Source organism: Cyclopterus lumpus, chromosome 14 (genome assembly GCF_009769545.1).
Source record: "Cyclopterus lumpus isolate fCycLum1 chromosome 14, fCycLum1.pri, whole genome shotgun sequence".
NCBI lineage: Eukaryota > Metazoa > Chordata > Actinopteri > Perciformes > Cyclopteridae > Cyclopterus > Cyclopterus lumpus.
The window spans coordinates 14,752,577-14,768,236 of NC_046979.1; the positions used below are offsets into that span (position 1 = coordinate 14,752,577).

At 41.7% G+C, this 15,660-nt stretch overlaps 1 protein-coding gene across 5 annotated transcripts in view; it reads right to left on the reverse strand.

Annotated features, from left to right (window-relative positions):
* LOC117742938 (spectrin beta chain, non-erythrocytic 1) overlaps nt 1–15,660 on the reverse strand; it is a 35,537-nt gene that overhangs the window by 12,930 nt on the left and 6,947 nt on the right. For all 5 annotated transcript variants that reach the window (XM_034550611.1, XM_034550610.1, XM_034550613.1 and 2 more), the window contains 16 exons: nt 6,728–6,879; nt 6,278–6,451; nt 5,863–5,954; nt 5,618–5,698; nt 4,520–4,635; nt 4,093–4,205; nt 3,822–4,009; nt 3,595–3,712; nt 3,313–3,471; nt 2,910–3,212; nt 1,830–1,983; nt 1,350–1,744; nt 990–1,253; nt 694–905; nt 386–523; nt 47–266 (listed from right to left, as the gene is read on the reverse strand). In XM_034550611.1, the coding sequence (XP_034406502.1) occupies nt 47–266; nt 386–523; nt 694–905; nt 990–1,253; nt 1,350–1,744; nt 1,830–1,983; nt 2,910–3,212; nt 3,313–3,471; nt 3,595–3,712; nt 3,822–4,009; nt 4,093–4,205; nt 4,520–4,635; nt 5,618–5,698; nt 5,863–5,954; nt 6,278–6,451; nt 6,728–6,879 (2,879 nt within the window). The remainder of the gene's footprint in view (nt 1–46; nt 267–385; nt 524–693; nt 906–989; nt 1,254–1,349; nt 1,745–1,829; nt 1,984–2,909; nt 3,213–3,312; nt 3,472–3,594; nt 3,713–3,821; nt 4,010–4,092; nt 4,206–4,519; nt 4,636–5,617; nt 5,699–5,862; nt 5,955–6,277; nt 6,452–6,727; nt 6,880–15,660) is intronic.

Below are 15,660 nucleotides of genomic sequence, written 5' to 3' on the forward strand. Positions count from 1 at the left end.
TTTCCCTTCCCTCAACAATAAGTCACTGCATGTGACATCTCCATACCTGAATGGCCTCCAGGTCCCTCTCCATGCCAGTGAGTTTGCGTTGCAGTGCCATCACACCAGCCAGGTCATTGCCCAGGCTCTGGGTGGATTCAATCACTTTGGTTTTTTCCTTCATCCAAGTTTGGATCTCATTACACTCCAAGTGGTAGTTCTGAATGTTGAGGGCCGACTCAAGGGCTATTTTTTTTTGGCCAGCCATTTGTTCGAACTCCTTCCATCTAGGGACCACAGCAAATGTAATATTTAAGCTAAAATGCTAACCACGGTGCTCATTGAGTACAAACGTATTTCTGTGTTAAATGGTGGGTTTTACTGGGCCTCGTATGTTAGCTCTGACCTGTTGTGCAGTTGGTCTCGTGTCTGATGGATTTGGTCTTTGTTACAGTTGTCGGAGCTCAGCAGCTGCTCGGCCACCTGGTTCACATCAGTGACACGAGTACCTAGGTTGTTCATCTCAGGTTCCAGTGTCTCAAATCTGCAGCCATAAATAATAGACCAGCATCAATTCACTCATTCTGAATGGTCTAATCTAATTTAGATTAGATATTTCCATAGATGATAAAACCATTTGTGACAGAAAGCTTATTAATTCACACCTTTTCAAGGGTTACAATTTGAAATTAAATCTTCTCTTTTAACACTAACCTCTGTTGCACCACCTCCAAGTCCTCCAGTTTGGTAGGGATCTCCATGCCATCTAACCACTGCTCCTTTTCCTCCACCCAGAGCTGGCAGGCACCAGCTTCACTGAACATGCGGTAGAGGGCCAGGGCACCTTCGAGAGCCTGGCGCCGAGCGACCGACAGAGACTCCAGTTCTTCATAACTCTGCTCAATAGCAGGTAGACGACCATCCACCTAAAGTCAGCCATAAAAGATATTGAGTACCACAAACCGCATTGTCATCACTGAAGAAATATAAGAAAAATAAAGCACACATACCTGAGGGTAATGTATATAGGCTTGTGGCAGTGCCTCGACTTGCTCATGCAGGGAGTCGATGCCGGGGCGGTGACTCTGGATCTCCTCCTCTACCTCCCTCTGCTTGCGAGCCAGAGTTTGTGTGGAGAACTCATCATGGCCCACTTCCTGGCTTGACACCTGTCTAAGTGTCTCCATGATCCATGCCTCCATGTCATTGGCATCCGTTTGAAACTGGTGCAGGGCCACAGCTTCTTTGAGACTCAGCTCTCTGAGCTTAGTTGTCTGGGAAGCAGATTATAAACACACACAAAAAAAAAATAATCAAAGAATGCAACAATTTATACTGTACAAATACAGTGAATAGTGATCACCACCCACCTCCTCCAGATGTGTCCACTGTGCACGGATGTCATCAATCCTCTCGGTGACCTCTGGGGCTCCAAAGTGTCCCTCCTCAACTAAAGCTTCTCCGGCAGCAATGCTGTTGCTCAGGGGGCCATAACGGGCTGCCATCTCATCACTGAAGGCCTCGTGTTTGCTGAGCAGGTGAAGGGCAGAAGTGAGGTCACGGCCACAGTCTCCACTGGCCAGGATCTGCTCCTGCTCTCTGATCCAGGCTGCTTCTTCTCCCACATCCCACAGAAACTGCCACAGGCGGCGTGACTCCTCAAGGCGCACTCTGCGTTTCCCAGCAAGCTGACCAAGCTCCTCATAGGCTTGACCGAGGAGGTCAACCTTCTCACTAACTAGTCCCGGCTCACATGGTTTGTAGGCTGGCAATTAGAAAAGGCATATACATGGCACTTAGATATTGTGCACAAATAGATGTAACTAAATCTACATGATCTGGAGACTCACCCTGTTCATAGGAAGTGAAGCGCTGTGCCGCTCCCTGAACTGCCTTGATCCTCTCGGCCTGAGCTGAAATGTCAGCCTCTACCAGAGTGTGTTTCTGCAGGAGGTCTAACACATCATGCAAATGTTTGCCACTGTCCGGAGACTGCAGACGACCCTAAAACAGAACACAGTCCAGTGAAAGATTTGTTTATTTCATATAAATACAATTTAAAAAAGAAAACCTCCAAACGGTTTGCAACAGCACCCACGAGGTATAAATCTGGTGTCGGTGTTGTGTCCGACAACAGGGTTTGAGAAGAAATCATAACCATTTTATGAGCTATGTTTGGAACATGGTGATGATTTAAATGGCCAAAAAACAGTAACAAGCTGTAGCTTCAGCTTCATGAACTTGCTGCTACAAATACAATGAAATACAGACAAACTGTAAACATGCATTCTCGTTATGAGTCAGGGGTTAACTGGATCACCAAGACATTAATGACATACCAGTAACCACTAAAAACTACAAAAGAAATGGATTAATATGCTAAACAACTGCACCTAAGATCAAATTGAACACCGTTAACCGTTTCTCAACTGGGAAATGTAAAGAAAACCTCAAACGCTCACATTGTCAAAGCTCAAAAGCAGCAAATAGTGAAATATTTATTTAAGGAGGTTGATGGCTAATGAGGCCACGCCCTCAGAGTATAAGAGAGAGGCATACATGCTATATTTTAAACAGACACACAATTGATAAATAAAGTTTCAAACAATTATTATTATTATATTATATGAATTATTATAATTAAGACCAGATTTAAACGTGGCTCTACCTGAGCCAAGGACAGGCAACACAGCTCAAATTCGGAATGTAAAAAGCTAATTACTGCCGTTAATGGTCCTCCGATAAGCACAGACACTAAAGCTGCCGAGGACATATGTGAACAAACACTAACTTACTTGAGAGGATTAGGAATTTCCTTTTTGTTGATTAAAAACAAAGCCAACAGAATGTAGGATTGCAACGCAGTAGTTCAAACGAGCTAAAACAATGCGAGCACTGGTCAATAGAGTAAGCAAGTGTTGGGTCAGTACCTTCATGTCTGCCATCCAGTCCATGATGTAGCGCATCTCTTCAAACAGTCTCTGAAGGTCACGATGGGCGTTCAGCCGCTCTCTGCGTGCAGCCAGAAGCTCTTTCAGGTATTCCCAGAGACGAAGCACATTATCCCTCCGCGCAATTACACGCCGCACATCATGGTACCGCTCTGCTTCCAGCTCTTTGGCAACAGCCTCCACAGCAGCCACACGCTCCCAATATGCCCCAATGTCTGTCTCAATTGCTTCATGTTTACGAGTGGCAGCTTCCACAGCACCCAAGTCAGTTCCAAAGTTGTCCTAATAAAAAGAGCTAAATCTCATTAAAACTGTTCAATGTATTCAAGTCAGAAACATGAATGCATCTGAAGCCACATATTTCTGTCTTTAAATATATTACCTGAGATACCAGCCTCTGGTTCTCACTCAGCCACGTTTCCCGCATCGCTGCTTTGCGGTCAAAACGTGCAGCGAGCATCTCCAGCTTCTCCTGACGAATCAACTCATTCCTCAGTGCCAGCTCTCGTTCATGCTCGGCCTTCTCTAGTCGCTCCCATGCCTGCCACATGAAAACACAGGGAGTTGGTAACACCCTGCAACTGGGATACCAATGCTGCATACATGCTACATGAGGTTTCTTGATGGAAAATCATTTCTAGCCCTTTTGTAGAGCAAACCATACCTTATTGATGTCAGAGATGAGTTTACCCTCTCTTGGCATGTAGACTTTCTGATTGTTTGCTCTCATCTTGCTCTGGATAGTGAAGAGGAGAACTTCCAAGTTTCCCTTCTCTGTAAATCTGTAGAGACAGAAACCACCTCAGTTTGACATAATGTACAGCCTCTCACTTTGGATTCTAATGGATAACAAGCATGGGGCCATTCACCGGGTTATAGTAACCCACTCACTTGGGGGGTTTCTCCACAGTTCGGTAGGAGTTAAATGCCTGCAGCTGGTTTTGCACAGCATTCAGTGAATTAGCTAGCTGACGATCATTAAGCGTCCTTATGGTCTGCTCAATCCACCGGAGCAGCTCCGAGGCAAGGGTCTCATACTTCTCAATCAGTTGGTCAGCCTCGATAGCGTAGTCCAGTACCTGCAACCGAGAGGGATCTGTGAATCAAGGCAACTTGTGGGCAAATGCTTTACTCTGAAATAATGTACACAAACCCAGCTAACCTTGCCAATTCGTTTGCCCTCCACTGCCAGGGCTTTCATCTTCGAGAAGTAATGGTAATAGGTTGCCACATAGGTAATGATGGACTTTTCATCAGGTTGATCAACATTAACATCTGGAGGAAAAAACAACAACAACAGCATGATCCATGTACATGGAACTCTTTCTTTTTATTTTAGTAACCATAAACCTCACCGTGCACAAACAACACAGTTATGTTTGGCTATCAAAACCGCGTGAATGGAGAGTTTAATTGGTGCCAAACTGTTACTATCGTTGGACATGCTTTTTGTGATACCAATGTAGCTGATATGTGATGTGGTGTTGCCATCAATCAGTTTCTAACAACAGTTCAGTGCCTTAGTGGATAGTGTCAGGCCGTCAGCGTGACAGCCTGCTTCATGTATTGTGAAGGCTTTACCCACTCACCTTCTGGGTCCAGCAGTTTGGTGAGCCCAAGATCCTTCTCAGCCACATTGAACGCATTCTGGAGATTATGGTGAGCATTCGACCTCTTCAAGTTGTCAAACTCAATCACGTCGGGTCTGCAAAGGACAGGGAACAATTCTGCTTTTAATTATAACAACAGATGGCAAAGCAGGGTGAAGACCTTTTGCATTCCACTCCAAAACATGTCTATGTTTACTGACCAGGGTGCATTAAATAATCCATTGGATTTAGGTATAGTCATCTGCAGGCAAACACATTATCTGTGGATTAGACAAGCTGTTCCTGACAATTATTGCTTATTCTTGCCTAAACCAGGTTTGAATGTTGAGCTTACTTATGCATTGGAGGGATGTGAAATACATATATCACTTCAATGACCAAATAGGCATGAAATGGCTTTCCCAAAATACGAGCATGAGGACAGAATGTCCAGAGGTTTGAATTGTACAATGGTTATGAAACTATACTCCACAGCATATTCCTAATTGATGAAACCTATTAAATCACATTGCTTTAACAATGGAAATGGAAAAAACTAATTGCATATTGTAAGTGTCTGCTGTTGTGACTATACTGTAGTTTGAAAGGGGCCTGGTCATGTAAATGACAGCGTCATAGTTCACATGAATATCCCATGATTAACTAATGAAAGTAATGTATTTATTGGTCTTTCTTTTTTTTTTTTTATATATATATATATTTTTTCAAATATATCATTTACATCAAGTATCACCTGAGACATCCATTGCATTGAACAGCAGGGTGTGCAAGAGAGTTATCAAGCATGGCTCTTCATAGAAAATAAGTGGGTTATTATTTCTGTGATCTAGGTCATCTTACTCCCTATTTTCATCCTTTTAGCCATACTGAAGACTGTTTGGAGGAAGGGAGGAGTAGGAGGAGACCTCAATAGGAAAGGGGATAAAACACCCCTGAGACTCCTGGTACTGCGACAGGTGCTCATCATTTGGTAAAGAAAGATTATTTGAAGGAAAGACCTATTATAATGAATCACAAGTGTGTGCTTAACAGGGGCCAGTTGATGTATTGGAGTCGGTACAGGAAGAAGTCAATGACCTGTGTTTGTGCACGATGGCACTGAACGCCAGGCCATCTCTCCAGCTGGTGGTGAAGTTGTGGATGTTGACATTGGGGTATCTGCAGAGGCCAGATCACAAGTCATCAATCATTAACTCATCACAGCATGATTCATCAGTTACCACTTCAGTAAAACCACAAATATCATAAATGATTCAATATGTCTTCAACAGATCAAAAGTATTTATCCTGTGTAAGTCATCCCTTTCCCACTCTTTTCTCACCCAGCAGTTTTCATTTGGCACCAAAGCAGCAGGGCCTCTTTAGCGGATTTCTTCTCCTTGTTGTCCCCCGTCTCCACACTAATGTCCTGGATCTGTCAGCACAGCATTCTTTAGTTAAGACTCTGCCCACATCACTTTGCACAATGGTTAGATACTACACCTCGCAATGTCATGACTATAATCTATTCTCTTTGAGTATACTATACCAAATTTCAGGGATAATTCAAAAGTAATGGCAGTAAGTTAGAATAAAATATTAGCATGAATAGCTTTAAAAATCGCATTGCAGCATTATTAACCTCTATGACAATTTTTGTGAGTTTGAGGATGGGCTCAATGCAGAGACCTGCTGTCCCAAAGCCAAACCTGCTTCAGCTACGTGGTACACGTTCTTCAACACGACTCGATATGTTACCTGGAAGCGAAGGATGATGGTCCAGATGAGACCCAGGGTGAGACGGTGATTCCCATCCACGATGTCATGTGAACCCATGTTCTCTAGATGGACTTTTTGCTCCTTTAGAAACTGCAGGGCTTTATCAACATTCTCCAGGCAGTGGATACGCATGCGGCCCTTAGTGGGCTTTGGCTGAGGGGAGCAGAGGAAAAACAAAGACTTATGTTGAAATGATTGAACAAAAATGATGACAACATACATGAAGACAAAAGGGCGGCAGTAATTTAAAATAAGCAAAACATGTAGAAGCAGGAGTAAAAGTATAGCGCACTAAAAGAAAGAAGAAATGGAGAGCATGATTTCTCCTTCCTCCTGACTCGTGGTGCAGGGTGAGGGTCATGCTAAGGACCTGGTCAGGGTCAGGGTCAGGGTAAAGACAGAGAGGGGTGCGTTCTGTGCGATACTGACCAGCTGTTCTCCCGAGAGCACTTCCAGAAGGCGGATTAGCATGCGGCCATCACGCAGGTCGGTGTACAAGTCACCAATGCGAGAAGTCACTCGGCCTAAGTGAGAGTTTACCCATTTGGTAAAAGTCTTCTTTTGTACTGCTTCACGCTCATCTGCAAAAGAAACAACAGGGAGGGAGAGAGAGAGGGCTGAAGTTGATTTACAATTTAATATAATTGACTCCCATGACTGAGATGACACTGGCATCAATATCAATACTGTCAGGGAAATTCATATTTACAAAGAATCCATTTGGCGATAAACAAACACCAATACAGTCAACAACTTTGATCACTCCTGAGAGCACACAGGTGACAGTAAATCATACGGACTTAAGCCCTTGTCCTGAGCAGTTCATTTCACAGATAAGCTATGTCATTAATTCTATAGGATCACTGTAGTGACAGCTTAGTGAGAGGTTTCCCCCCTCAAAGTTTACGGATGACTCTGCTCACATGTGCATTGCCAATTACACCGATGATGTGATTTTAAGAGCAACAAGTGAAAATGCAAAATTGCACATAAAGACAATGTAATGTGCTGTTTCTTTATTGGAACAGGACAAAGAATCACAGTAAATTAAGCTGTAACAGCAGCTCAGACATATGGACCAAGGGAGTAAGAAGCTAATCCTGCTTTGCCACCTAACAAGGTGACCTCATTTCTAGGACAAGTTCTTCCTTCCTGCTTTTGAAAACACCATTCTAGCATTGCACTTAATGCGCTGCACCGAATACAACACAACACAGAAAAACCCTGAAGCAGACAGTAAATAGAGCAGAGGAGCAGCTCTGTGATGAGGAGATAAAAAAATAAAACCTACATACATTCGTGTGAAATTAAATATTAGAAAATAGGTAAAGAAAAATGTATCTCGTAAAACAATGAGAAATAGCCTTCAAAGCAGCTTGGTGTAACAACATGAACCCACAGGTTACAAAAGCAAATCAGCCATGATTTACATGCAACACTATCCAAAGCTGAAACTTTCAACCTGAAGGAAAGACCCACATATGTAGGCAGTTCATGTAATAGTGGGAGATTTTGAAGGTCAGTAAGTTGAACAGTCATATCAAAAGAGATCCACAAGATTAAAACGCAAGGTCAGTTTATTGGGGAATTAAAATAAATTGAATAATAATTAATGTATGTGACTGATAAAGGGATACTAAGCTACTCCAAAAAGAGTGAGCAATGTGAAGTGACCAAAGCCAGCATGTTGTGCAAATAACCGCTTTACCAACTGTCTGCTAAAAAAAGAACAAGATGTTGAAATTTCACACAAGCTTTCGAGGGTGAAGTGACACCAGGGCACATAACACTTGACCTGTTGCAAACTGGAGGCGCTCCTTTGAAATGAGGAATACAGAGAGCTTCCTGTGATGTTGTACTTCAACAGAAAATGTAAAACAATCTGATAATCATTTTCTGAAACCAACTATAAAGACGGTCACAGCGAATGTGTTTACCTTGATTAAAATACTCAGTCCCTTACAGCTATGATCTTTGTATTATGCCTTACTGTGATTCTGGTATTAAAAAGGTAACATGTAGAGTTTTTACTTAATGAGCAGGATCCATATTGTTTGTTTATGTTGCATAATCATGCTCTCACACACACACACACACACATTTAGTATGCATCAGGGTGGCTTTAAAGACAGACCACAGCCATTAAGTCTCATGTTTTCCCCAATGGGGGCTGACATTTCAGTGAGATCCTTAAAACGCACAGCCTTGGAATTAAAATCTCAAGTCAAAAACATAACTAAAAACATGTTATTATCCTAGCTCAGTGATGAAATGCCACACCCCTGTGGATTGCCCTTCATTGCCATAGTTGCAGTTCTCTTGACAGCAGTCTGCCAAAGTGCCCTGACCAGCATTAGAAGAAACAATAACAGAATACATTCCATTATTCAGTATACAATTAGGCTACCATGCTCTGCACCAGAGCGGAGGGTAGTAGAACAACACCGGGAAGTGGTAGGAGAGGAGAGCAGGATTTTAAATGGAGAAAGCAAAATAAGATAGTGGTTTGTGTTCACTGCTGGATGTACCTGCTAGTAGTATGAATATCCATGACAGTCTGTTTGGGTGTATTTTTGTGTTGTACAGTAGCTGGTTCTTAAAATGTCCGTATCTCAAACAAAACGGCAGAGAAAGCACGAGCACTGTGTTCAAAAAGCAAAGTATCACCTACTGATGTCTCACCCTGTCCTACCGCTCTAATTTCCTGCTTGAGGGCTGAGTAATACTAGAAAGGGCACATGCATTACAGACAAAGAGTTCAACAGCAGATAAACCCAAAGATATTAAGGTAAATAGGTGCTAAAGCACACATATACATGAATCAACCCATTTTATGAAATAGCCCTCCACAATGTGTTGCCTTGAGTTTGTCCAGATTCAGCACAGATATACGATTGAAATTTTCATTATAGAAATGTTCATAATATTTAACGAGTGATATGTTAATTCAAAGCGGGTGACTTTCATGGCCGACGGGCATATTTGGAGGGTTGGAGATGTGGCAGAAACAGGTTTGCTCTGCTATCCCAGCTATCATCCCTTTTGTCTTCCTGACATTTGGGCTTTTTCATGGTTTACCGAAGCTCAAAAGATATCAGACTAACAAGATCATGTTATGGCATCACACTCAAACAACTACTAGCCCTGCTTTAGTTTAGCCCTGGTTGGTCCTATTCCTACCGTGAAAGGATGTGCTGGTTGTGTGAGTTTTGAGTCATTTAATTCTATTCTTATTTGAACTTTAAAGAACTGACTCACTAAACCTGCTTTGTTCCTCTTCCCCACTCTACCATACACCACGCCAACAGATTATTTAATTATTAAAGGACCAATAAGCAATTTGAAGCTGTTCAATGAGCCAGCAGAGGTGGATTACTGTGGCAGGTGAGGTTCAGTTGAGGAGCCTACATTCCTCAGCCTTGAGGAGGAGGCAGTGGGCAGTGGTCCTAAAGGAGGAAATACTTCAACCTTGCTGGTGCTCCGCTGCCAATAACAAGGCTACTGAACAAGCACAAAAAATAGGCAAACACGGATATCATTCTTATTCTGTTAAACAAACACAAACTTGTCATCAGGTGCAGTTACGGTGGATAAGACCAACGCCGGTGCAGCTGTTTTTTTTAACAATGTGACATTTGTGGATAGTTCATGGGAGGATATGTCAACTAGAATGTTTGCACATCCATGTCAATGGTTTATCATTTTTACTAACCTGTAAGAAGGCTTTGCAACAGTAATTGTATGTACTTTTCAGCAGAGAATAATAGGCCGGTGGCTGAAGGCGAGACAAGACACAGAGACCCGCATGTCATCTCACGTCATGCAAAATACCTGCAGAGCCAGCCAACATTGTTACACAATTACACAATAGAGGACAAGAGACAATAGTGCGGAAATAAGAGCATTATAACGCAAGTCTAGAAATTACTAGTTGGTTATACTAAGCTTTGCATAATCTCGTCTTTTTTTGGTAACATTTTTTAAAAAGTAATATTTTGTTCACAGTACAAATGTAACATGCCACCGTCAGGGGCTGCAAGCTGCGATAAAAGTGCCTTATATACTAATGTTGACATGCCTGTGATCCACAACAAAATACATATTGGCTTCTCTGAATAGTATATGAATCCTAACAAGTATGCACTATATCTAATGTGGATTCAATAGATATTTTAATGCAATAAAAAAAATATATGAAAAATGTTGAAACTGAACTCTCCCTCTAAATTACTTTGGAGAGTGTGTGTGTGTGTGTGTGTGTGTGTGTGTGTGTGTGTGTGTGTGTGTGTGTGTGTGTGTGTGTGTGTGTGTATATATATATATATATATTCTCATTTCAATTTCAAAGTAGTGAGCATTCAAAACTCCCTCAACTATCCTGATCATCAGCCTGTACTTGAGCCCGTTTGTGTGTACGAAAACAAGCGATTAGAATTCCAGGCCATGGTTTTCTTCCATTGTTTACTAATGGCAGATCAGAACTAGTGGTTACAGGCATCATTTGATGTTTCAAAAGCATATTTGGGCATGTCCAGTCACTTTAAACATGCTTTAAGTATATGTCAAGGCGGGGGGAGTAGAGTGGGGGCCTGGCTCAGCCAGTGCCCTATCTACTGTTGAAGGTACTGTTGCTTTCTATTTAACCCCCAAACAAACTTTGGCACTGTTGATAACGATGATTATCTGCAGGTAATCGGAGCACATACACCGCCAGGCTTAATCCTGTCTGTGAGGCTCATAGAGGCTGGGATCATATTTGGTGAGAAAATTGAGATAGATACAACACAATGAATCGCTGGGCCAAGGCTCATGCGCATCAATAATGGAAAACAATATCACATCAGAACAACTTACACAATGTGTAGTTTAAGACAAACAAGTCTATGGTCACTAATTCATGTTACAGGGGTGATGAGGTTGGGACGAGACCAAGACTAAGGAGAGAAAACGAAACAAGCGAACGTGGAGCGACAACGTAAGGCCCAAGCGTCAATGGCTGAAGACGCACCTCGAGGAAACCCGGCCGGACTGTGGAGCAAAAGCTAAAAAAGTGCTAAGGGGTCGGTGAAATTAATGGTTTCCCATATTCTAAACATTTATTGTATATAGACGGACAGTCAGAGACTCCCGCTGAGTCCCCATATGTAAGTCTTCCTATGTTGCTGCCTGTCTTCTCAATGCATCCCTTCGTTGTGTTGCATGACACTGTGCTTTGGCTCCCAGTGCGTCACAGCACAGAGGACAAGGAGTGACTCCATCCATAAATAGCTTACCACAGTAAGCACATCACACAATAGCAACAAATGCACACTGCATATTTTGTCCACTTTTCATTTACAGAACCACATTCGCTGTCAAATTATTTTCTTACTCCAAACACGCAAGAAGCTTTCGGAGGAGCGATAGAAAATGCATGCACAGGCTGGTAATCATTAGGTGCTGCTCACAATTGAATCTTGTTTTATGTGGTGCCGAGGTCATGCCCTCCTCCCTCACCGTTCCTGGTTCCCCTTCTAGCCGGTTGAAATGCCCTTGACTTCATAAACTCTTGACATCCAGCCCCTCTCCCACCCTGAGCTTGAGTAATGAGTGCCTCTGCTCACCCGTTCTCAAAAAGAACGAGCAAACTGCTTCCATCAATCCGGCGGCTTTAATCTGCTTTAATGAACTTCTCTTGGTCAGTCCCACACAGACAAGATTATGGTTTTGTGCCAAAGGGCACAGAGAAAGGCCCTCAGTGTGAGTCTGACTCTTCTCTCGCCTTCAGCTCTGATCTTACTCATATTATCTTACAATATATATAAAATGTGAAAAATATTCTACAATGCAACTTCAGCAATCTCAGATTGTTGTACTACTAAAATTGTTCTGAACATAAATGAAGTTAAGCCTTGTGAAACAACTGTGAAGAACTAAGGATGAGTTATGTGCGATATAAAAATGATCAGAAAACCACATTGTCATTAGTGTGTCTGTATGAGGACGTACGTGTGTCTGCTTTATGTATGTATATATGGACATTTTGGCTTGACACTTAATATCTACCACTCTGGATGAGTCATAACCTGGTATCTCTCCATTGAGTCTATATCCTAAAAAGATAAGGCATCTCACATTCTTCGTTGGATTAGTTGCAACATCAGACACACAAAAGAATGCTGTTAAAAAAAGTAAACATAACCGTGAAACTGTTTTAACCCTGAATCCAAGTTCAAGTTTACGTTTAATTTACCCAGAAAGGAAATTCACGTATTCAAGGTTGCCAAAAAAATCACAATACAACATAGACAAATATGTGTCTTCTTCCTGAAACCGAGAAATTACTAATTTGACTTCCAACAGTTGTGCTGTTTGAGATTAAAGAGTAGACCAAAAGGCACTCAGAGGACGGCTTTGTCTGCATTAAGCATTGATCACATCCGGTAGTTAAACTAAAATAGTCCAAATCAGGTTGTAAGTTTTATACATAGTAGTTACCATTATTTATTGACACCAGTGGGTGGTGTGAACTTTATTACATGTGATACTAAATGGATGCCATGGGCAATAAAAACAATAAGGACCAGACCATCCAGGAGATTTATAAATCTTTATATTTGATCATTTTAATTAAGGTTAAAATAACTACTACACCTTCCAAGTCAACAGTTGCTTCATTATTAAAAAGTCTGAAACAACTTAGAAGAACATCTGTAAGTACCGGACACTGTTCGATCAAATCATTGAGTGCACATGTTATTTCACTCTTGCGTTATATATTTCTGGAGGGAATTGAAAATCTACCCTCAGTGTTATACATGTCTACAGCGTTGAGGTAGGCATCCCTGCATATCGTCAGACCAACTATTTGTAATATCCAACTCAAACTGTGAAAAATGAATGTGTCTGCAAAACCAAGTGAGCAAAATGGCACCTCTAGATGTTAATGCTTTGACATTTCTCTTTTTGTAAAAGCAGAACTGCCCTTCCTTTGCGTAAGACTTTGAAAGTAGGGCTGTGGTAAAACTGCGACATTGTGACATGAGTTATCTTTACACTTCTAACAGTTTGCGGTCAGAAGTGTAGAAAGACAACATGTTTTGCCCATCCAACAGGTTCTCTCTTACAGTGAAACAGACTGAAAGGGTGAATAAGATAAAATCCTATCCTCTTTCCCTTTCTGAAGGCAGTGAAGGAACTCAACATGTCCTTCAGGTCATGCCCCTCCCTCTGTGCCATCTGCAGCTCATAATGGGGACCGGCCAAGGCCAATCACATGAGAACAGAGACAGAAACAGGCAGCTCTCAGCCATAACATCTGGACACAACAGGGTGTGAAAAGTCAACAAGACAATCATTTTCCTAAAGCATCCACAACAGCACCTTCTTGTTACCCTTCCAAGAAGGAAACTGTCAATATTGGGAAAACTGTACAAACACAAAGGCATTTTGTGTGTGCGTGTGGTGAAACCTCACCACGGTAATGTGACAGCTCAAGGCCCCGAGAGTCAGAGCTTTCACTCGTGTTAGAAATATTAAATTACAACATAGTGTGCAACTAGACTTGAAACTTGACCTCAAATTTCAGATTCTTCAATAAAGAACAGAAATACTTCTGACCTATGCAGAAGTATTTTATGCAGAAGTATTTCTGCATAGGGAGAAGAAAACATGAGGAAAGTGCTGTGTATTTGTATAGAGCTTTATTGCTAATGCCTGTTGAGTGAACGTCCAAACTTAAGTCCACAGCAGTGGAGTTCAGGTAGCCAGGACAATGACCCTTTGGTCTTACAGAATACACTCAATCTATGAACCGCTACATCAAATCTATCTTGGGGCCAACATCAATATCCAGAAGCATGAGGCAATAAAAAGGCAAAAAGGGAAACTTCCACACATCTCTCTATTGCATTTTACACTCAATGAACCACAAGATTGCATAATATAATGTGCATGGTGTCATTTGAGCTACTAGAACATGTCATGGTTTAAAATTGGACATGAAATAATTGGAAATGAATGATTTAAAAAGGATAATGTGAAGGTTGGTCAAAAAACAGAACAGTGCTGCCATGTGTCAGAATAAGACAATAAGTCAGAAATGAAGGTGTTCCTTCTCACTTCAATTTAACCATGTGGCCCAGTGCTCCATTAAAACAGTCACCCTTGGCCGTAGTTATTTAGTTACTTATCATTCACCACTGGTCAAAGAATGCTCGATGAGTTCAGCCCTTCCATGACTGGTATCCGTCCTAAAAATCAGTCTCTAACAATTTCCTGCCAATAAAAATGACTTTTTAGATGCCCATTGTATGGTTCAGATCAATTCAGATTTTTGTTCAAAAGGAAAAGTTGGGGAACACTGCACAAACTGCACATGAGATGGTGACAAATATTTAAAAAGATTGCAAAAACATAATGTATGGTTTGCATTAAAAAACATTTTTGTGAACGCTTCCATTTGTGTGAAGCGAACACCCACCTATGTAACGTACATCTTCCATTTCATCAGCACACTCCATGGTTTGAAACAGGGACGGAGGGAGTGACACAAAGAATGAGCCTCAAGGGTAGTCCGACTGGAAAAACAAGGGTGTGTTGCCAAAATGTGTTGAGTTGTGCGTCTGAGTATGTGTGCAGGGGTATATTTACAGCAAACTCCATCAAGAACATATTCATACACAGAGATGACCAACAGAGAACATAACCTGTGTCACACATCTGTCATCTTAATTCCACATAACCATGTATTCATAAACTACGGTTTGAATGAACTTCATTTCACAATATTCTTGTTGTAGGGAAGTGTGAATAAATCCTGTCAGTGTAAAATGTGATACTGATATCTGACAAGTTGAAAAGATTAGTAGGTATGTATCCTTGGCTTCTGTGTGCGTGTCGTTGCATAGTTGAATTTGACAATGTTGTAAATCTTTTATTTTCATTGAAGTAAAAGATGCTATTTCTTGGGTTTTATTCCTACTCAAGACCAGCGTGCAGGTGTAGGCAAATACATTCAGACTTTTTTTTCAGCAGACCATTCGCTTCCTTGGTGGCAATCAAGATATTGCTTAATATATTGTTGATGGACTACAAGAATGTCAAACATGCACAGTAGACTTGCCCCTCGAATACACTCTGTAACAGCGCTCCATTCTAGAGCGCAACCAGGGAGGGACAGGAAACTTGCAAAACACTATGATCTGCATGCACACCAGAGTCAAATACCAGTTTCACACACTATTGCCCGTACACATTCAGCTGCTGCCAATACTTTCTCTCGCAGCCAGTGACTAAGAGGTCTAAAGCTCACAGGAACATGCCACATGGTAAAACAAGAATGCTAACAGGTACACATGGTGATCCAGCAAAAACCTTCGCAC